The sequence below is a fragment of the Sus scrofa genome, chromosome 1, assembly GCF_000003025.6.
Source record: "Sus scrofa isolate TJ Tabasco breed Duroc chromosome 1, Sscrofa11.1, whole genome shotgun sequence".
Lineage (NCBI taxonomy): Eukaryota > Metazoa > Chordata > Mammalia > Artiodactyla > Suidae > Sus > Sus scrofa.
The window spans coordinates 43,059,116-43,082,776 of NC_010443.5; the positions used below are offsets into that span (position 1 = coordinate 43,059,116).

At 37.3% G+C, this 23,661-nt stretch overlaps 1 protein-coding gene across 8 annotated transcripts in view; it reads left to right on the forward strand.

Moving 5' to 3' along the window:
- Window positions 1-23,661, forward strand: part of FAM184A (family with sequence similarity 184 member A) — a 109,879-nt gene that overhangs the window by 55,351 nt on the left and 30,867 nt on the right. For all 8 annotated transcript variants that reach the window (XR_002343141.1, XM_021088987.1, XM_021089008.1 and 5 more), the window contains exons 7-9: window positions 9,027-9,188; window positions 11,413-11,534; window positions 11,999-12,149. Coding sequence is in view for 7 of the 8 variants with exons in the window: in XM_021088987.1 (XP_020944646.1) it covers window positions 9,027-9,188; window positions 11,413-11,534; window positions 11,999-12,149 (435 nt within the window). In the remaining variant the exon portion in view is untranslated. The remainder of the gene's footprint in view (window positions 1-9,026; window positions 9,189-11,412; window positions 11,535-11,998; window positions 12,150-23,661) is intronic.

Sequence of the window (23,661 nt, forward strand, 5' to 3'; positions counted from 1 at the left end):
GTTTCCTAGTGGTCTCGTGGCATTGTCAGTGCTGTGGCTCAGGTTCGATCCCTGGCCTGGGAACTTGTGCAAGCCAAGGGCAAGGCCAAAAAAAGGGGTTGGGGGGAGACTTTACAAGTTCTAGACAGTGACATCTAAAATAATTTTTAAATTCTATATGAAAATAGTATTATTTAGCTTGGAAAATAAAAATCTAAGAATAGGATATAATAAAATATTATGAATCAAAAATGAAGAAATCAATGAATAAAATAAATGTAAAAACAATTGAAAAGCCATAATATTTTGTCCCGTCCCTTTCTCTTTTGCCCTAGTTCTCCTGTGTCCTAGAACAATCCCTCTCTTGTCCTCTTTTCCTTCCATTCCAGTCCACCCATCATGTGCTTGTAGATCTAGTCTTCCTAAAACAAGTTCTCGTTTTGACCCATCTTCGTCTTCTCAGCTGTCCCTACCTCACTAGCCTTATCTTTCCCAGCAGTCTCTAAGTTCTGCTTTCTCATCACTCTGCTTCTGCTCACAGAAACCACACCAAAACACATGAGTGCCCCTGGGCAGGCTAATGATTTGAACTCAGTATTCTTTAGTTATCTTTAAACATTTATCCAGAGATGGTACCAAGCACAACATTTGGGTGTAATAGAAAATTAAGATTGTTATTAGTAGAAGCTCAGTCCCTCCTTGATTGTCCAAGATTGTCCACTGCACCCCCATTCTCCATTTGTGTTCCTTGTAATTCTGGTGTCCCACTGTCACTAGAAGGTAGTTTCGTGACCATCTGAGTTTCTCAAGCAGATCCCCTGGAGTTCTGCTGTCAATTGCAGGAGGGTTAAGTATTCCTTCAACCTACATATGTAATCTCACTGAGAAGAATTCTAATAAATATGTAATTGATTTTCCTTCTGGATGCATTTTCAATTATGTTTTAGCACCTCAGTAATATTATGGTGCTGCTTCAGAATGGCTCCCCAAGAATCTCTCTGACTCATCTGTCATGTGCACCTGCCTTTCCTGCAACCCAGGACATCTCCTAGCATCTCCAAAGATAATAAGCATTCTGTTTTTTGTTTCCTGCTCTTAAAGTGAAGGATGTCAACATTTCACAGTTAATTGTGATGCTTCTCATGAGTTTTATTTTGTAAATGCTCTTTATCAGGTTTAGAAAATTCTCTTGTAATTCTAGTTCCCTTAATTCAAAAAAAAAGCCCCCACAAATTGATATTGATTTTTCTGCATCTACTGGAATCATACCCATTTTTCTTTAATTTATTAGTATGGTACTTATGTTAATCAATTTTATAATTTTAAGTCAACCTCAGAGTTCTAGAATAAGTCCTCATCAGTCATAACAGATTATATATATAATTTATATCTTTTTTTTTTTTTTTTCGTTTTTAGGGTTGCACCCATGGCATATGGAAATTTCAAGGCTAGGGGTCGAATTGCAGCTGAAGCTGCAGGCCTACACCACAGCCACAGCAACACCAGATTTGAGCTGCATCTGCAACCTACACTGCAACTCAGATCCTCAACCTTAGCAATGCCAGTTCCTTAACCCACTGAGCAGAATCAGGAATTGAACCCACATCCTCATGGACACTAGTTGGGTTTGTTACCACTGAGCCACAATGGGAACTGTGTATCTTTTTATACTGAACTAGATTCAGTTTTTCTCATGTGCATTTTAGAATATTTGAGCCTAGGCTTGAATAAGATTGCTTTGTACTTTTCCTCTTTTATATCATCCTTTTCTGGTTTTGGAATCAAGGAATTCTCCTAACCTCATAAAATGAAGTAGGACTTATGTCATTTTCTGTTTTCTTGAAGAGCTGTATGAGACTGACATGCTTTTTTAACCTTAATTGCATCATGGTATGTATGAAAACAATTTTTGAAACTTGTTAAGGCTAATAATGTATGAGAAAAACTTAATGTCCTGAGTGCATCCTCTTGTTTAATGCAGTGTAGTCTGTATTCTGTCCCATTAAATCAAGATTTTTAAGATATCTTCTTCAACTCTTCTATATTCCTTTTGACTTTTATCTTCTTAATTTATCAGTTCCTAAAAATTGATACTATGATAGTGGACTTGCTTGTTTCTCCTCACATTCTGTCAATTTTTGCTTTATATATTTAGAGACTTAGCTGTATGCATACAAATATAAAATTGTTTTAGCTACTTAATCATATTTTTTGGCTCAGCCTGTGTTATTTGATATTGTATAAGTACCTTTCTTCTAATTTGGTATGACTGGTACATCTTTCTTTCATTTTTTCTGCTTCCTTGTGTTTACATGTGCCTCTTGCCAACTACCTATAGTCGCATTTAAAAAAAAAATCTAGTCAGAAGTTCTGCCTTTTAAATAAGGACTATTCTGCTTATATTTAATAGATGGAAAATAGATACATCTCTGGAAAGACAAGAGGAAAGAGGGCATAGTTCATAAAAACTGAAAGCAGTTGTTTTAGAAAAAATTAAAGAATGTACTATCTTCATAACTTGTTAGATTTCATACCCTTGTAAGTGAAATAGCCTAAAAATATAAATAGTTCAACTATGGATTTAGATGATAAATTTATGAATGCCAGAATCATAATAGGATATTAAGGAAAGCTAATGAGTTTAAAATCCCAGGTGAAGGATAACCCTATTATCCTATTTATTTGGGATTACCTTTGAAGACAGAATACTAGCTGAATCATCAATAAATCTGGCCATTATGGCCTTTTTAATGTTCTTATAATATTTAAGTTGTAGATTTTCTTCTAGAAGTAGGCTTTTTAAGTGTATATGTTTTTTCAATATTTTACTAAAGTGAAAATAATTTGGATTTATTATAAAGTGTTATTATAGTTGTTATGCTGCTTGACACATGGTGAGAGATCAGTAAATATTTGGCATAAATCATAGCAATATTTTTTGGATCTGTGTCCTAAGGCAAAAGAAATAAAACAAAAATAAACAAGTGGGGAATTCCTGTTGTGACTGCAGAAACAAACCTGACTAGTATCCAGGAAGATGCAGGTTCAATCCCTGGCCTTGCACAGTGGGTTAAGGATCCAACATTGCCCCAAGCTGTGGTGTAGGTTGCAGATGCGGCTGGGATCAGCCATTGCTGTGGCTGTGGTGTAGGCCAGCAGCTGTAGCTCTGATTCATCCCCTCACCTGGGAAATTCCATATGCTGCTGGTGTGGCCCTAAAGGGGGGGGGGGGCAAGTAGAACCTGATTTAAATTAAAGGCTTTTGTACAGCAAAAAAACCATCAACAAAAAAAAGAAAGCCTACTGAATGGGGGAAAATGTTTGCAAATGATATGACTGATAAGAAGCTAATATCCAAAATATATAAACAGCTCATATAACTTAATATTGAAAAAAAATAGCCCAATCAAAAAATGAGAAGGCCTAAAAAGACATTTTTCCAAAGATGACATACAGATGGCTAACAGGTACATGAAAAGATGTTCAGAATCACCAATTATTAGAGAAATAAAAAAATCAAAAACAAGATCTCACCTCTCATTTGTCAGAATGGCTATAGTCAAAAGATCTACAAATAGGAGTTCCTGTCACGGCTCAGTGGTTAACGAACCCGACTGGTATCCATGAAGACATGGGTTCAATCCCAGGTGTTGCTAAGTGGGTTAAGGATCTTGCATTGCCGTGAGCTGTGGTGTAGGTCACAGACGCAGTCAGATCTGGGGTTGCTGTGGCTGTGGTGTAGGCCAGCAGCTGCAGCTCTGCTAGACCCCTGGCCTGAGAACCTCTATGTGCTGCGGGTATCGCCCTAAAAAGACAAAAGAAAAAAAAAAAAGGTCTGCAAATAACAAATGTTGGTCATGATGCGGATGTGGAGAAAAGGGAACCCCTTAACCCCTTTACAGTGTTGATGGGAATGTAAACTGGTAGAGCCAATGTAGAACACAGTATGGAGGTACATCAAACAACTAAATATAGAACTACCATATTATTCAGGAGTTCCCATCATGGTGTATCGGAAATGATTCCAACTAGGAACCATGAGGTTGCGGGTTCAATCCCTGGCCTTGCTCAGTGGGTTGAGGATCTGGCGTTGCTATGAGCTATGGTGTAGGTTGCAAAGGCGGCTCGGATCTGGCATTTCTGTGGCTATGGCATAGTCTGACAGCTGTAGCTCCTATTAGACCCCTAGCCTGGGGACCTCCGTATGCTGTTGGATGTGCCCCCCCCCAAAAAAAAGAACTACCATATGATTCATCAACTCCACTCCTGAGTATATAGCCAAAGAAAACAAAGACATTAATTCAAAACAATACATGCACCCCAATGTTCATTGCAGCAGTATTTATAGTAGCCAAGATATGGAAGCAACGTAGGTGTCCATCTACAGGTGAATAGATAAAGATGTGGTGTGTATGTGTGTGTGTGCATATATAGAGAAATAAAAAATCAAAAACAAGATCTCACATATATGCAGAATACATATATACACATATACAACAGTGGAATATTAGCCATAAAAAAGAATAAAATTCTGCCATTTGCAACAATGTGGATGGACACAGAGAACTTTATGCTTAGTGCAATAAGTCAGAAAAAGACAAAATGCTCTTATGTGGAATCTAAAAAGAGAAAAACTACAGAAATAGACTCACAGATACAGAGAACAAACTAGTGGTCATCACTGGGGTGGGGGGAACAGATAGGGCTGTGGAATTAAGTTACAAACCAGGAGTTCCCATTGTGGCTCAGCGGAAATGAATCTGACTAAGCTTCTGTGGGGACGCAGGTTTAATCCCTGGCCTCACTGAGTGGGTTTAGAATCCGGCGTTGCTATGAGCTGTGGTGTAGGTTGCAGACACGGCTCAGATATGGGGTTGCTATGGCTGTGGTGTAGGCTGGCAGCTACAGCTCCATTTCAACCCTTAGCCTGGGAACTCCATATGCTGTGGGTGCCACCCTGAAAAAACAAGAAAAGAGTTACAAACTACTATATATACAATGCATAAGCTACAAGGATGTATTGTGCAGCATGAAGAAATACAGCCATTATTTTGTAATAACTTTAAAATGGAGTAGTCTATAAAACTATAGAATCACTATGTTGTATACCTGAAATTAATATTGTAAATCAACTATATTTCAATAAAAATATATTTTTAAATAAAATAACATTTATAGGACTTGACATGGTGAGTGGTAGAATGTGACTCAGGTATCTAGCTGAGGTATTTGAACAGACAGTGGTGTCTCTGTTGGAAGAAAAGAATTACAGGGGAAATTCCCTGGAATTGGCAAGACATTGAACTGTTTGAATATGCTGACTTTGAGGTGGCTGTAAAGACATCTAGGCTGGAACTAAGGAGAGTGGACAGGCTTGGAGCTAATGATCAGGCCTTCTTGAAGCCACTGAAGTAGAAGAGCTTACCTAAGCGAAGCCGATGCGAAGATTGCTGGTAACAAGAGGAGCACCAATGTTGAGTTGACAGAGCCAGGGAAAGAGACTGAACAGGAGAAATCAGAAGCCCCATCACCGGGATTAATGGATATCAGAAAACCATAAAAGCAGATGCTCACTAGAGAGTGGAAGTGCCTCACAGTGTCAACGGTGACTAGAGTGAGAGCATGAGGCCCCAAAAGGCTGTACCGTCAAGGGTTCTCTGAGGACCTGTCTGTAATTTCAGTAGAAAAGTAGGACAGAAGCTGGAGTTAATGGGTGTGATCTGAATCATAGTGGATGACAATACTTTTTAAAGACTGTGTAAATGGAAGAGAGGAGGAAAATGAAGTTAGATTTCTTCTTCGACTTTGTTCCAAAAAAGCTCCAGATGGGCCAAGCATGGAAATGTAATATCAAATCATGAATGTAAATAAAATAGGAAGATACAAGTGACAAAAATACAAGGACAAAGAAGCCTTTTGAAATATGATAGCAGTGTCATGAATTAAAAACAATATTTTTATGGCGAAAGCTAAATCGTGAGAGAGGAAGAACTGGGGGGTGGAATAAGTGATCGACAAATTGTGTAAGTTAACAAAATTTAACATTGTAAGAGTGTATACAAAAGAGTAAGGAAAATACAGGCACCCTAATTTTTTTTAATGGACTAAAGAAAAAACATGAAAAACAATTTTATTATCACTGTAATTAAGAAACTGGAAATGAAATCTGTGAGATGCCATTTCATTACCATAGAATTAGCAATGATAAAATATTAAGTGAGATCATGTATTGATAAGGACAAATAAATAAGCCCTCAAAAGCTGCTGATGGGACTATAAAATCATACAATTTTACTGGAAAGGAACTTAGCTGCACATATAAGGGCCTTAAAGATGGGAATATACATTTAAATGTATTTAACCTAAGCAAGGACTTAAAGATTATTGATAAAATTTTAGCACTGTTTAGCGCTATTATAGTAGAGGATGTTTGATAAAACTTACAAAATGGTGGTAAGTGATTAACAGGGGTTTGCCCCAAAAATAAACGAGGAAAGCTTATGCAAAGGCCCTGAGGCATGAGAAGATTTTCAGAACTGGAGAGATACCAGTATAGATGGAGTGCTTCCAATAATAATTAATATTTATTCGGTTCTTACTATGTCCTAGGATTGTTTTATATAGTCGCTCCTTTATACTGTTTGTTCCTTTAATTCTCACAATAACCCTATGCAGTAGATATTAATTACTAATCACAAAAAGTTATGTAACTGGCCCGTGTCACACAGTAATTGGGTAAAGCCAGAGTTCCAATCCTGGTGGTGAGATTTCAGAACTCAATTCTTCTTTTTTTTTTTTTTTTTTTTCCTTTTTCTTTGTATGGCCACACCTGTGGCATATGGAAATTCCCAGGCAGGGGTTGAATCAGAGCTGCAGTTGCTGGCCTCTGCCACAGCCACAGCAATGTGGGATCCGAGTCACATCTGCAACCTACAGCACAGCTTGTGGCAACGCCAGATCCTTCACCTGCTGAGCAAGGCCGGGGATTGAACTTGCATCTTCATGGACCCTGTGTAAGGTTCTTTTTTTTTTTATTTTTTTTATTTTTTTTATTTTCCCACTGTACAGCAAGGGGGTCAGGTTATCCTTACATGTATACATTACAATTACAGTTTTTCCCCCACCCTTTCTTCTGTTGTAACATGAGTATCTAGACATAGTTCTCAATGCTATATATAGGTTCTTAACCTGCTGAGCCACAACAGGAACTCCAGAACTCAGTTCTTAACCCAGTGCCTCTCTTCTTCCCAATGGGGATAAGACCAAAGAAGAGTGTTGCCAAGCCAAAGCTGGAGAGTTAGGCAGGAGCTATCCCAACAATCTTGTAAGCCCCTTGAAAGATTTTGGATATTATCCTAAAGGAAATGGAAGGGATTTGGAAGATACTAAGTATAAATGTGTGGATGCTGGTGTCGGGGTGGGGCTTACACTCATGTTCATGTTTTTAATTATAGCAAATTGACTTTGCTGTTTCAAGGAGAATGGGTTAGAGGAGAACAAATGTGGATAGATGCTCCAGGGGAGGTGGTTTCTACTTACTGTAATTTCCTCAGTGTGCACATTATCAAGAAGAATGTGATATTGATCTCTGTGACACATGACAGAAATCCCAGCACTTGAAACCAGATTTTCGGCTAAGTTTAGTACTCTTGACACTGCTACAGTTACTTTTCTCTCATTTATTTATTCACTGCTGCAAAATACATTCGTGGCAAGCCAGATCAACTCAAAAAGTAGAGAAGATAAAAATAAGCTATATAGACCAGGGAAATGTGACATAAATACAGTGACAGAGAAAATTGTAAAACATTGTAAATGACTTATATACAAATATGCTAGTAAATTTTAAAACTTAGAGAAAACTGATGTCTTTGAATGAAACTTTAAATTTCTAAAAAGACTCAAAGTAGTTGAACAGCCTGACCAAACCAGTTATAGCCATTAAAGAAACCAAGTAGTCCAACATCTGGAGAGGCACTAGATCCAGAGGATTTTAACGAATGGATTTCACTAAAATTTCAAAATACAAGTGTTAGCTATGAAAACATTTCAGAGCCCAGAAAAAATGGAAGCTCCCAGCTCATTTTATGAGATTGGCACCACTTAAAGGATACTAAGATAAAATGCTGTCCTCACCAGAATTGTTTGGCATGTACACATATCTGCATGGAAAGGAGACAGGAAGTTGGGAGCAGGGGTTGCAGGTCAGGGCGGTGGGGTGGACTGAAGAAGGAATTTCAGTTTTCTTTGTGATGTGTGTATTTGCAGTGAGAAATATTCAGGTATTATTTTTTAATTACCAGTTGTCATTTCTGTAGAGTTTTGATAGGCTTGACTGTTTTACAAAAATGAGAGGTTTTTTGTTTTTTTTTGTTTGTTTGTTTGTTTTTACTTCATAGCATTTTTCTAGATAATTTAAAGCATTTCATTATTGACTTTAGTTTTCACTACTTGAGGGTATGAATCTGCTTAATCAACAAGTTGTCTATTAGCTCCTAATTCCCAGAGTGAGTGTATAAATTCAACTCTTAAAAATTTTGTAACATCGATTTTGTACGGAAACACAGAAATCACAACTTATCCTAATTTAAGACACAGTTACCAGCTTATCAATATTAACTTAAATCTGTCACTTTTGTAAATAGATGGAGAACAGGGCACAAATGAAATAGAAGGGATTCAATTTTAAAGAGCTGTGTATAATATTTAGATAATATTTTTATCTAAAAAATACATTTTCCTCAATCTTGGATGTAATCTTTATCTTACATCAATTCCTTATTATAGGTGTTTGATTATATAGAACTAGAAATTCACAGGAGCTTGAGGTATCCATTTATTCACAGGGTTGTCGTGACAAAGGGAAATCATGAATATGGAGGTCTTTTGAAAAAAAAAAAAAAGCCTGTTATGATTGCGTGCTTCTTCCAGATTCATCAAGGAAGATCCATCAGTAAAATTATATCTAAAGTATATAAGAAAACAAACATGACTGTTTTGCTAGTCAATTACAGTAGGTGTACTAAAAATACTGTATTTACTTGCAGATTGGCCGCCTCCAAGATATAGTAAGCAAAAGTGAACAAGGTCTTGGTTCTGCAGAAGGACTCATTGCTAGTCTTCAGGACTCCCAAGACAGGCTTCAAAATGAGCTGGAGTTGACTAAAGGCAGGCTGAGGGAGACCAAGGATGCTCTGTTAAATGTTGAGGTAATGTCATTATCCTGCTCTAATCTAAATATCAGCAAGGTAAAAATATAATTGAGTTAATCTGCTTAAAGTTTATGATAAACATCACATTATATATAATTAGTGTATTGTTTCCTAGGACTGCCATAACAAAGTACTAAGGTGGCCTCAAACCAACAGGAATTATTCTTTCATCTCACCAGTCTGAAGATTAAAGTTCAAAATCAAAGTTTTATCAGGGCCATTCTCCCTTTTAAGCCTCTAAGGGAAGTCGTTCCTTGCCTTTTCCAGCTCCCGGTAGCCCCAGACTTTCCTTGGCTTGCGGCAGCACAACTTCAATCTCTTCCTGTATCCTCACGTCTTATACAGATACCAGTCATATTGGATTAAGGGCTTACCCTACTCCAGCATAACCCCGCCTTAACTAATTACATCTGCCTCCCGACCCTATTGCCAAATAACATCATATTCTGAGGAACTGGGGTGTTAGGACTTCTATGTATCTTTTTAGAGACACAGTTTAACCCATAACAATTAGTAGTATGGACAATTAATTTCCTAGTAAGAGTTCAAACTCTCGTGTATAGCAACTGAGTGATTCTCTATGACCTATAGATTTCAGAAAGGATCTGTCTCTCCCCTTCAAGCAGAGCAAGTATTTAGACTGCCTTAGAAGATAGAGAAATGAATCCATACAACTAGGGGGATAGTAGCCAGAGATTTATTTTTTCTTTCAGAGAGATGATTTAGTGTGGGCTCTGAAGTAGGCTAGTTGGGTGTGAATTCTGGACCACCACTTAGGGTTTAACTTTGGTAAAGTTATTTATGCTAAGCCTTAATTCTCTCATCCACACAATGCTGTAGGGATGGGGGATAATAATACACTTTATGCTATTGTCATAATTGAATGAGGTAAACCATTACAGCACAGTGCTTAGCAGAATAGTAAGCACTCAGTAAATGTTGCCTTTTATTAGTATGATTGCAAATTTTTTACGCTTAGAATTGGATTCAGCTTCATCTTTTAAGGTCTTTGCACATATTTACATTGTTCTTCTGTCAAATATTAGAACATTATAAAAATTGTAAGCAAAACCTTATCAACTGTTCATTTTCTGTTCTGCTGGACAACTTTAATTGAGAAAATATAGGTGTTATATCCTGGTTTACCATTAACTCGGGTAAGCTCCTTAAGAGCAAGCATTTTCTTACCTCTTTCCCCATCCCAAAAATGTCTAATGCTTTGCATTCAGTAAAAGAAATACTTTAAAGTGATTCTGCTCCTTTTAATGTGCTGTCTTTGGTAGAGAAAAATAATTTCTAGAGGCAGAGTACTTAGTGAAAATGACAGTTGGCTAAGATTGCCAAATTGGAGTTTTAGTATTTTCTGCTTAATAGACAGCTCAACAAGGTAGGGTGGCATTTCAGCACTGACTTGCTGCTTTCCCATTAACCTGGATATGCCTCTCAACAATGCTGCAACACAGGCTCTGAGCAAGTGGCTCAGAAAGGGTCACTATGATAATAGAAGGATGGACCATCATCTGTTCCTTTTCTTTGGTACCCTAAGAGCAGCTGTGCTGATAGTAGGGATCAGTGATTGCCAGTGTTGTTCAAACAGGTCACGTCCAGCCCTAAGCTCTAGAAAACCTCTTGATTTATGCTACTTTACAGAGATTTCATATGATATATGATATATGTGGAATATATATGATACATTTGTCATACTGTAAGACTAAATCCACGGACCACTGGTTTGAAGTGACATAATAAAAATAATCGGAAGACTAAATTTCTCATGATTAGTTTAATCATGTCAGAGAGGTACAACTGTAATATTTAAGCTTTGAATATATAGCATACTTTTGATATGCATTATGAATACATTTAAATAACATCTGCTTATGTAATGTATATACATGTGAAGATAATTGAATTGTCACATACCCATGACAAGGAAAGTCTAGTTAAGATTATTAATTTAATGCTGACTTTAAACTATTTAAAATAATGTAAACTTATAAGCCTTGATAAAAAATAGTTTGCACAAGAACATTTAAAATATAAAATGGCATACCATAATTTTATTGTCAGAAAACCTCGAATAATTTTCATAGATGGCAGTATCAATTATTGTGCTGAGAGAATGTAAAAGTTTTAATCCAGACACTCTCCTTATTTGAAATAAGCAACGGTGAGTTTGCTTTTGAAGACCCGTCTTCATTGAAAAGTTTTTACTCTTCAGGGTGAGCTAGAACAAGAAAGGCAACAGCATGAAGAAATACTTGCTGCCATGAAAGAAGAAGAGAAGCTCAGAGTGGACAAAATGGCTCATGACTTAGAGATAAAATGGACTGAAAATCTTAGGTACATTCTTTACTCTGTAATGTAATCATATCTATATAGTTGTGCAAAAAGTGATTTTCTGTTATATGGCTTATATTGTCTATTGTTGAAGATGTAGTTCCAGCAATTTTAATGTATTTTTGCCATGCTTAAATGCACAGAAATTGGAATTCTTTTTTTCCTGCTTAAATACAGATTACTTTTGATGTCATGTCCTTGGCTATAACATAGGCAGAGTACTAACCTGAACTCAGAGGACTTACTGTTCTAGTACCTATTCTGCCATTGGTAAATTGATAAGGCAATGATTTTGGGTAAGTTACCAATTTACCTTGTGGTCCTTACCTATGAAATAATCACCTCTTATTCCTAGTTGACTTTTGAGGAGGATTAATTAAATACTTAGAAAACCTGCAAACAACTATACTACAGTTATTAAGAGGAACAATTCTCTTTACAAATTAAATGCATTTGCTTTACTTTAGACAAGAGTGTTCTAAACTTCGCGAAGAGTTAAGGCTTCAACATGAAGAGGATAAAAAGTCAGCAATGTCTCAACTTTTGCAGTTAAAAGAGCGAGAGAAAAATGCAGCCAAGGATTCATGGCAGAAGAAAGTAGAAGATCTCTTAAACCAGGTATTTAATACCCTGTGTATTATAAAGGTTCTTTTTCCTTGACATTCTCTAGAGAAATATAAAATACTGTGTTAATTCACTGCATTTTGTTATTTTCATAGGGCATACTTAAAATTTTAGATGCATAAAATCAAGGAGGCATATTCTTAAACTTATGAAACAGTATACTAAATAATTTTGTTACATCTGCTGTCCTAGAGACTGAAAAGCACACGTTTTTTATTTAATATTTGAACAGAACATAGTAGAGATTTTTAAATGGAAAAGTTACTTATTTTTTGGAAGTATAACATCTTTTTTTCAAGCCATTAAATACCATTTAGGCAATGGAAGGTAAAATGTATTAAATGTTATCCTGATTTCCTGAAACCACTTACCAGAAGTGAGCAATTTACTTCTTTCTCACCAACAGGATGTTGTTGCCTGTTGTGTTTGAAAATGACATAAATGGAAGGTAGTGGTACTTCTTCTGTATTATGTCAGCATTATTTCCAGAGCATTTGTTAACTGTAATTAAAAGAATTTGCACATTTTCACTCACACAACTTCTCAGTTTCTGAATTCTTAATATTCTCCTGCAAAGCTAGTAATTAAGTAGGACTTAATGAGTCACCAGTTGATAAGCAAGTCCAGGACTTGGACAAGAAGCAGCTCAATAATTTAATGTCAGAAATCCTCTATTATCTTTATTTCGTGATCATGACGAATTTCAAAATAAACAGGATGAGCTTTCTGTAAGCTTATTTATTATACAGGAACATGCATGTCGTGTCTTTCAAGAGTGCTTTGAGTCTGCCAGTTTGTGACTAGTATTTCCTAATAACTTATCATGTTACTCTGAAAAGGGGCGTGTATATACATGAATATTTATGAGCTTTTGCAAATAAATTTGAAAGCTTTGAAACTCAGACAAAAAATGAGAAAACACTAACTCTCACTAGAAAATAGTTAACCTTGATAGCATTGTTTATTAGTTACCTTCTGTATACTTATTTTATATTCCTATTTAGGGATCTAGAAGTATCAATTTTACTGGATAGAGTGGTACTACTTCTCTATGATGTTCTGTACTTAGGAAGATTTAATTAGTTAAATTGTCTGATAAAAATAAAATCATCCTGAAAAGTCAGCCTTGTTTTTCAGTCATGAAGTATTATGGACATAGACATTTTCTGGCTGAATTTGGCACTGTAAAGAGGGCCCACCCCTTCTCCCACCTGTTTTCTATCACATTATTTTATTCATTATTCATTTTGATCATTATTCATCTCCCTTGTATTAAATTGTCCCATTTCATCCATGCTTCTCTGATTTCCTGGTATTCTTTTCTTTTTTGGATGTCTATTTGGATGTTCATTCCTGAAGGGACATAATGCTTTCCATCTTGTTCTAGTTCTGTGTATTATAAAGTAATTTATTACATGTGACTCCAGTTTATTCTAGCCTTACAGGAAGAATTTTACAATCAGTTTTCAAAGCAGATTAAACATAAAGATAAGCAAAAGTTAATTCCCTCCAAAGAGTAAACTGTTCTGTGCTGCTTCAGGCCACCAGACCATTTCCCAAATTATAGTATCTTCCTTTCTCCCCACTCTAAAGTATGCAGGGCATACGCTCTACCATAGAGAGACTGGCACCTGGCTTTTGCATTCCAAGATTGTCTGTACCTGAAGAAAGTTAAGAAAACAACCGAACAAAGGATTTCACATGAAAGTGAGAGTGGGTATTATATTAGAGGTTTTGCTCTTGGAGACATACGAGATGAAAATTCTAGCAGGACCCACAGAACCTTTAATGGAACTTGTTCTGGACAGAAAACTCATCTTGGCCCTCTGGCTCTTGTTCTCTTGATTCTTTCAGATGGTTTCCTAGAGCTCGTGCTCTGACCTGCTCCACGCTTTCTACCTGACTCCTGCTCAGCTCTGCTACAGCCACTTCACTCCGCTCACCCCAGCCCTGCCCACACCCCTCCACACGTAGGGAAGGCAGACCTGGCTGGGGTTTGGACATTAAGGGACTGAGAGTGGGGAATAGAATTGGAACAGCTAGGGCTTAGGCAGAAGCATGTGCTTTGAAAGATTTCAAAGGATCTGTGTTTTCATGTGTTTTAACTATTTCTGAGTGAACTGAACCCAAGTCTGTTTTTGTGCCTTAGCTTATACATGTGTTTCATCTTACTTAGAGCAAAGAAGAAATAAAATAATTTGTCTTTCACATGAATTTAAACTCTCAAGGGTTAAATTTGATTTTAACTAATCCTTATGGCCTACATATCAGACAACGGTCATAGAAAAGCTTAAGAATTTCACTTTTCTTTATCAGATGTTTCTTACTTTATGAAAACTTCAAAAGCTATTATTTTCATTGTGTGCTCCAATCAGAGTCTAATTTTATATATTTTAGTTTTCTTTTTATACTGCATTCTTTTTTTCCTATCCAATGATTACACTTTAGTCCAAAACTAATTCTGTTTTCTGGGCTAAGTGGTATATACACTTGAGTTCCTTTAAGGCAAAAGAACTGTGTTCTTATTCTTTAACTCTATCTAAAGAAAAATGACTCTATAATTCTTGTGGAATCATATTTTCTATTTGTGATCCTAAACTGTCATCATCTATTTCTTTATTTTCATCTTTTTCAAGGCATATTTTGTTTTGGGTCTAGTATGACTTTGTATTCTAATAGTCGTCATTCAGATCAGTGGACTGATAAATTTGAGAGACACACAGATCATTCAGACAAAGAATTAGGGAATTTTATAGTTTACGTCTGACTCTAATTTGAATTTTCTCCAATGCCATTTATGGTTATGTGGTTATGGTGATATATATGACACAGTGTTTATTTTCCACATGGTTGCAGTCTAATAGGGGAAAGATCTGTGTACCTACAGAAAAGTCACTGTGCAGTAAGTGACTGGGCACATGCTCTGGACAGTTGGTACTGTGGGAGTACTGGGGTAGGAGCTCCACCAGCTCACAAAGCTGAGCGTGTGTGTGCCTTTTCAATTCTGGATTCAGGTTTGTCCTGGCAGTAGGTTGCAATCATCCACGGTGGAAGCATTTACACCACAGATGCAGCAAATGCTACAAATCCGGGCTTTGTTCTTCAGAGAGGTATTAAACATTTACCAACATGCCACTGGGTAGCTGAATAGGAATATAGGTCTAGGGTAGAGAAAGATAATATAGCCAATGTAATTGGGAAGATTTCATTAAGGAGGTCACTGTTGGTGTGATGTTTGAATAGGGTGAAGTATGAACACAAATATTTTTATTCATTTACCAAACATTTTCATATCCTCTTATTTCCTGGACACTATGAGAAATACAGAAAAATAAGAGGACGGTGGGGGAGAGAGACTGTGAAAAACTTTGGCTTAGGAGTTCAACCGTTTACTCCGTAAGGTTTATGGGTAGAGGAATAACATGCTGAAAGTTGTATTTTAGAAAGTATAATACGGCTGTGCTATTGAAGCAAGGGTGAAAATCTAAATTACCATGTCTGAAACAGGACACTTGAATACATACCATGCACTCCTCAATAACCTCAGCCTAAGCCAGACTGCTCCTCCTACACACTGTCATCCCTTACTGTTCAGCTATCTCTACCTCCTCTTTCTCACACTGTACAGCCAACCCGTCACCATTCCCCACTGTTCTGCCTTCAGAGTGCATCCAGGGTCTTGCACCACTTCCTCCACTCTACCACCCTAGTCCAAGCCATTTGTAGTTCTCTTCTGCACCTGGGACCTACATTTGGTCTCCCTGCTCTTCCTCTTGCCCGCCTACAAATTATTTTCCAACCAGCCAAAGTGATGATCTTAAAATATTAAGCTGGATCATGTTATTCTTCTGCTTCAAATCCACCAGTGGCTCCCCAACACCTTTAGAATACAATCCACACTCTTACTATGGCCTGCGGTAGCCTTGTGATTTGACCTCTGGCTGCATTGCCAGTGTCATCTTCTGTCACTTTCCCCCTTCTGTCCAAGCCATATGGGGCTACTGGGAGTTTCTGGACCACACACACCAAGCATAATCCATGTCAGGGCCTCTGCATCTGCCAGTCCCTCCACATGGAATCTGGTCTTCCCAAATCTACATGGCTTCTTCTTTCACTTTGTTCAATTCTCTGTCAAATCTTAACTCTTCAACTAGATCTTCCTTGACCACTTTCTCTAAAAGAGCACTCTCGATCTCTCTCCTTACTTGGCTTGCTGTCTCTTCACAATGTTTGCTACTACATCGCATCATACTGATTCTCGTTCCTATTAGAATATAGTTGCACAAGAGCTGGGTCTTTAGCTGTGTCATTCACCGCTGCAGCCCCAGCAGCTTAAACTGTGCCTGGCATATAGAAAGCCCTCAGTAGTTGCTGAATAGAGTGAAGAAAAACCAAGGCACAACATCCAAAGAGGAAGTTGTCAAATATGTGAAATACAAGTAATTCTACCCAATTAGGACCCGAATTAAGTTTATTTCACTGAGAATTGCAAGAGAAATCGTAAAGGAGTGAGTCATGCAGTTTGATGGAATACTTTGGTAAAGGAGAAGGAAATGATAAAGCTGACTCCGGTTTTGAAACCAGGATAGTGAAAAGAAGATCATCCTCTGAGATGGGGAGGTCACCACAAAAAGCTACTTCACTGAAGGGGTGAGGTGGCAAGTTTCGTTTTAGATGCATTGATTCTACAATTACAGGGTATTTTGACATTTTTCACACCCTGTAGGAAAGAACAATGACATGAATAAGAAATAGAGTGTTCAAATAAGTGCTCTTGATCGAGAGCATCTGAAAAGCCAGTTTCTTAAGGCTGTTGCAGGCTGTTTTCTGATTTCCAGACGGCTATGTAAAATGGTAGCTACGGGCTACACATGACTATTGAGCACTTGAAATGAGCTTCATCCAAACTGAGATGTCGGCCTATACTGGGTTTTAGAAAGTTAGTATAAAAAAAGATTTGGAAGTCTCACTTTTCCCCATAATTAGATATTGAGATGCTAATATTTGGCTTAAATTTGTGCCTAAAAATAATTTTCCCTTTTTTAAAAATGTGACTACTGAAAAATTAAAATTACACATGTGGCTCTCGTTATAATTCTATGAGACAGCTCTGGTCTAGACTATTTAGAACACAAAACTTTTGAGTATAATTGGCACCAGAAGCTCAGTACTCATTCTGCTGGCTCCATCTCTTAACTCTTAGAAAGTTTTATGTTAGGAAGAAAGGAATTCTCTTTCTTTCAAAATTATATTACTGCCTATTGAAAAAAGATTACATTTTCATCAGTTTTATGCACACTTTAAATGAGCAAAGGTACCTTTTTTTTTTTTTTTTTTTTTTTAAAGGGCTACACCCGCAACGTAAGGAGTTCCCAGGCTAGGGGTCGAGTTAGAGCTACAGCTGCCAGCCTATACCTCAGCCACAGCATTGCAGGATCTGAGCCGCATTTGCAACCTATACCACAGCTCACAGCAATGCTGGATCCTTAACCCACTGAGCGAGGCCAGGGATTAAGCCCATGTCCTCATGGACAATAGTCAGGGTCATTACCACTGAGCCACAATAGGAACTCCTGCAGTACTACCTTTCAATGGAAGAATAGCTGCAAGCAGATTCTGAGTGAGTAACAGTAAGGGATTTGGAATAGTCGTCTCTTCTCAGCTGACCAGGGCAATGGCCCTGACAGAAGCCCTGAGCAGTGACAGGAGATCAGAGATGCTGACCCTGAAGGTTTAAGGTTCTCTTCCTAGAAATTAGAATTCTCTTTCTTTCAAAGAAACTGTAAAACAAACAACAGAGATCTAGCCTGAACCCTGGGAAAAGAGACAACTTGAATAAGGAAGAGGGAAGTCAAAGGAGGCAGCAGGAAAACAAGGGGAAGTAACAAGGAGAAAGGAGAAAAGCCAGCCAGAACAGAGAATGAGAATAGCAGGCGAGTCTCAGTTTTGCTTTCTCAGAAAATGTGGAATGGAATTAAAGTCTACCCAAACCAGCCAACATCCATTATACCTCATTCTTCCTACTTCAGTTCCTGGATTCAAAGTTAATTTGCAGTATTTTCCTTAGTAGATGTGGAAGTTTGTTTTGAATTTTTCTTCAAAAAAGTGTAATTGTAATGTATACATGTAAGGATAATCTGACCCCCTTGCTGTACAGTGGGAAAATAAAAAATTATATTAAAAAAAATTAACAAACTTTTTTTTTAATGACATTCTTCAACTATATTATACTATCTTTATCAGACCCAGGCTATTGTTTTTCTGCTTGAGACTTTTTCTCTTCTAAAATAAATACTACTAAATTGTTTTCTGAATTAATTTACAAATCTAAAAATATTTTCTTTTCCCTGCCCAAACCTCCCTCATTAGAATTTAAGTCTATCCAGTTTTTATTTTTTGGCCACTCTCTTGTCATGTGGAAGTTCCCAGGCCAGGGATCAAGCCCAAGCCACAGAAGTAACCTGAGCCACAGAAGTGACAATACCAAGTCCCTAACCACTAGGCCACCAGGGAACTCCTTCTCCAGTTTTTATATTGGCACCTTTAGGAAAAGAGATTAAAAGATGAAACTATGGTATCTATACCTAGCTTTAAAAGAGGTGTCAAGGAGTTCCCATTGTGGCTCAGTGGGTTAAGAACCCAACATTGTGTCTGCAAGGATGCTGGTGATCCCTGGCTTCACTCAGTGGGTTAAAGATCCAGTGTTGCCACAAGCTGTAGGTCCCAGATGTAGCTGGAAACCCACGTTGCTGTGGCTGTGGTGCAGGCTGGCAGCTGTAGCTCCAATTTGACCCTTAGCCCAGGAATTTCCATGTGCTGCAAGTGTGACCATAAAAAAAAAAAAAAAAAAAAAAAAAGGATGTTAAAAGATGGTTTTAATGTATTGTTTGTGCGTGTGTGTGTGTATGTGTGTGTATTCTGCAAAATACAACAGTTAAGACTATGATGAAATGCAAAGCAGTTTGTGCCTTTAGAGATACTAGGGCACAGAACATACCTGAAAAATACTTAAGAGCTTTTAGATAGTAATAAATCAATTTAATCTATTTCTCTTTCATGTGACAAGATACTAAAGAGAATTAAAATATTTTGGGTTTGAAAGGGTTCAATGGATGTATGATTATAAAGTTATTTAAAGACCTAGTTTCTGAGAAGTATTAATAATTACCTAACAGGAGTTCCTGTCATGGTGCAACAGAAACAAATCCAACTAGGAACCATGAGATGGCGGGTTCAATTCCTGGCCTCACTCAGTGGGTTAAGGATCTGGCATTGCCGTGAGCTGTGGTTCAGGTCACAGATGTGGCTTGGATCTAATGTTGCTGTGGCTGTGGTGTAGGCTGGCAGCTGTAGCTCCAGTTAGACCCCTAGCCTGGTAACCTCCATATGCTGCAGGTGCAGCCTTAAAAAGAAGCAAAAAAAAAAAAAAAAAAAAGACTTACCTAACATATTATCTTATTTCCACCTTAATTTCATTTCTATGACTGTTATTACTAATTTAGTTTAAATATTAAACAATTGTTCAGGACTTTTTCTTCTATTCTTTGCTTCAAGAGAATTATTGAAGTTTTGATTCCCACTTCTAAATCTCAGATTTATTGGTTGCTTTTGTCTAGATATTAGTATGCTGGAAATTAATATTAGAAAAAACTTTACATAATTTGTTTTAAGAAATTAAATATTCTATTAAATATTGAATTGTTGAACATTATATTAAGCTCTAACATATTTTGCTTGAATTGCTGTGTAAGATTAGTGTAGCTGTTGATTCAAAGAATTTAGAAATTTAACAAATGACATTTCTTTTGTCAGTAATGAGAATTTTATATCTTGGCATTTGATGACATTTTGACATATGTCAGAAATTGAGTGCTTCTGATATGCCAGGCACTGTGCCAGACCAGTAATGGGTCATAACAATCTCTGCCTGCCCAGTGCTTATTATCTAGAAAAGAAGGTGAATAGAAGTAACAGTGTGACACTTAAATTCATTATAACCATGGTACCCAAGCATGTGTGCCATGGGGACCTAACATGGTCTGGAAACGTGGGGAAGGCTTCTCACAGTGGGAGACTTTTACCTGAGACCTGGAAGCAAAGCAGAAATCAAGCCAAAAGGAGAAAGAGAACAGCATTCTGTGCGGAGTGGAAAGCATGTGCACAGGCCCTCAGGCAGCCCCTGGACCCCTTTGTTCTGGAGAGTAGAGAGCTAGGAGGGCAGCAGGGAGGCAGGGTCACCTGAGGCTTTGTTTGCCAGGTAGAGACTTAAGGTGCAGTGAAGAGCTTCTGAAAGGTTTTAATCAGGAGAGTGACACATTCAAATATTAAAATTTCAGAACTCTGACTGTAGTGTGGAGAACAGAGTGGGACAAGATAGATGCCACTCAGAGTACACTGCTTCTCTCTTGGCAGGCCTTCTTTGTTCAGAGTAATATTTTCTAACAGATATTTAGTATATTTAGTATACTCAGTTCATTTCTTAAGGGGATACATTTCTATGTCTTAGATTCTGTTGGCTTTTTTCAACAGGATTTCTGCAAGATATGTATGTATTTTTTGTAAACTTCTTTTTCGTTACCTAGAATTTTCTCATTGCTGCTCCTGTTACTATGGAGGAAGAGGAAAGGAGGAGAGTAGCAAGAACTAACTCAGTAATAAAAATCTGTATCATTCATTTAGTCCCCACATTATTCATTTATTTACTCTTTTCCAGGTACCAAGTTTGGCACTTTGGATACAAAATATGAATGAAACAGGGTCTTCTAAAAGCTTGTGATTCAGTAGATTTCAATATTTATATACCAATACATTTGCAGACGGCAAACATGTAAAAAGCCTTGTGTTATTTTTCTAAATGAATAAACCAAGGTTTAGAACAATGAGATTACTCCTAAGAGCACAGTTTCATATGTACAAAGCCATAAATTTCTAATTAAGTGCAGCAAATTTTTTGGTTTTTTTTTTTTTCCAATTTTCTTCCTCATTTAGCTGAGTCTGATTACCTTCAGCCTTCAAGACTAGAAATCCTGAAACACATTGGTGAACCTTTTATGTTGAAATATCCAAGTGATCTCAGTCCATTAAAGAGGATCTCTTGAGGCTCTTTTCATTGACCTCAAAAACTAACAAGTAGCTTAAGATGCTTTCAAACAAATTGACTATATATAGGGCCTCAATTTTTATAACATGGATCTCACCCGTATCATATAGAATGCTTGTAAAATAATTTTGCATATAGATTTTTAGTTCATCCATTATCCTTTCAAGAAGAAATTTCCTTGGAGGATCTCATCCAGTCTTCTGCTTTAGGTTTAAATACCACCTATATCTCAGTGACTTCCAGAGTTAAATCTCCAACCTTGATGTCTTCACCCAAATTGACAGTCACTTGGTTGTCTAATAGGTAACTCAAACTTAGCTTTTCTGACCCAGAAGTGTTGATTTTCAATCTCTATCCCATCATCTTCGCTTCTTGAAGCTGCTTGTTGCTCAGAACAAAAACTGGAGAGTCAACCTTGCTTTCTGCCTTTCCTTTAGGTCTCATGTAATCTGTCAGTCCTGTTTAATCCACCTCTGAAACATACCCCAGCTCCAGTCTGCTTCCATTGCCCTTACAAAATGCTAGTCCACACCACCATTATAATAGCCTTCTGTTTGGCCTCCCCAGTTTCACTTATTTTTTCCCCACAAATTTGAAGTAATCTTTTATGATGTAAATCATATTAGGCCATTTTCCTGCTTAAAATTCTTTCAGGTACCCCACTGAATTAAGGTTTTTAATATCTCCCATCTCATTTCAGCTTCATAATACCCACCGACACCCAGCCACTCCAGCTCACTTCCACCTGAGGGTCTTTGTGCTGGCTGATCTATTTGCTTGTCCACACTTTCCCCAAAACCATCTCATTTCGTGGCTTGCTTCTTCACTGATCCCAAGTTTAAATTTCATTTCTTTCAAAAGGTCTTTCATTACCATCAACCCAGTATCACCTCCAGTCATTTCCTATCACATCAACCTTTTTTATCATAACATTCATCATGAACTTTTTATTTTTTAATTTGCGCATGTTTTACTATCTTATCCATTTCTCTGCGGCACTCTGTACTTGTAGTAGAACTCTAATAAAAGATTTTTTAGTAAGGGAGTTCCTGTCATGACGCAGCGGAAACAAATCCAACCAGTATCCATGAGGATGCTGGTTTGATCCCTGGCCTTGATCAGTGGGTCAGGGATCCAGCATTGCCGTGAGCTGTGGTGTAGGTCACAGATGCTGCTTGGATACCGTGTGGCTCTGGCCACCTGTGGTGTAGGCCAGTAGCTGTAGCTCTGATTTGGCCCCCAACCTGGGAACTTTCATAGGCTGCATGTGTGGCCCTAAAGAGCCAAAAAAAAAAAAGGTTTTTTAATTTTAAAAAATCTTACTTTATTTATGTATTCACCAGTGAGGGTATTGCAATCCAGCACCACTGCTTGCCTTTTCCAGTTGCTGCTGCCAGGTTTGTGATGTAAGTCACCCTAGGTCACAATTTAGGGGCCATGCTTTTTGGTTTAGGTGTTTCTATGGCCTGCAACAGTATGTTGACAGAGGTAATGACCATATGAGTTTAGATTCTAAATATTCAAATATACTTCTGTCATAAAATCTAAATTCCTACTAAAGAATCCTTGATCTGTCATTGGTCTAATTTATTAGTTTGTTCAGGAATCCTAAATAACATATATTTTTGTCTGATAACACCTTAAAGAGTGAAAAAATCTACTTCATAAGTAAATGCCATACATTTTGGATTAATTTCTAGTAGCAGGACATCAGTTCAGAGAAATACAAAGAGATTGAAAAAAAACTATAACTTAAAAATCCCCCAGATTTTTGTAAGTTTTATAAAGTCTATATAAGTGTCTCATAGGTATACAAAAAATATTATGAGTATGAGAAAACATAAAGAAGTAAAAAATTAATAGAACTAATATATATATAGAAGCATAAGAGTTTAAACTGAGAAGTTATGGAATAATCAAATAATCATTTTTTCTCAACTTATTTTTTTCAACTTTATAAACTATATCCTGTATTAGTCTTAAGTTATTAGTAAAAAATTGTTTACCAAATTGCCAGCTCTAGTTTATAACATACCAAAGGATAACCACATTATGGGGAAAAAAAGATAATTATGCACTGTCTGAAAATTTAATTAGTGTCCAAAGTAAAACTACCATTTTATTTATTTATGTATTTGTCTTTTGAGGGCCCGATGTGCAGCATATGGAAGTTCCCAGGCTAGGGGTTGAATCGGAGCTGCAGCTGCCAGCCTGTGCCACAGCCATAGCAATGCCAGATCCGAGTCATGTCTGTGACCTACACTACAGCTCACGGCAATGCCGAGTCCTTAACCCACTGAGTGAGGCCAGGGATGGAATCTGCATCTTATGGATCCTAGTTGGGTTTGTTACTGCTGAGCCACAACTGGAAACTCCTAAAAAAAACATTTTAGAGTAACTGTTCTA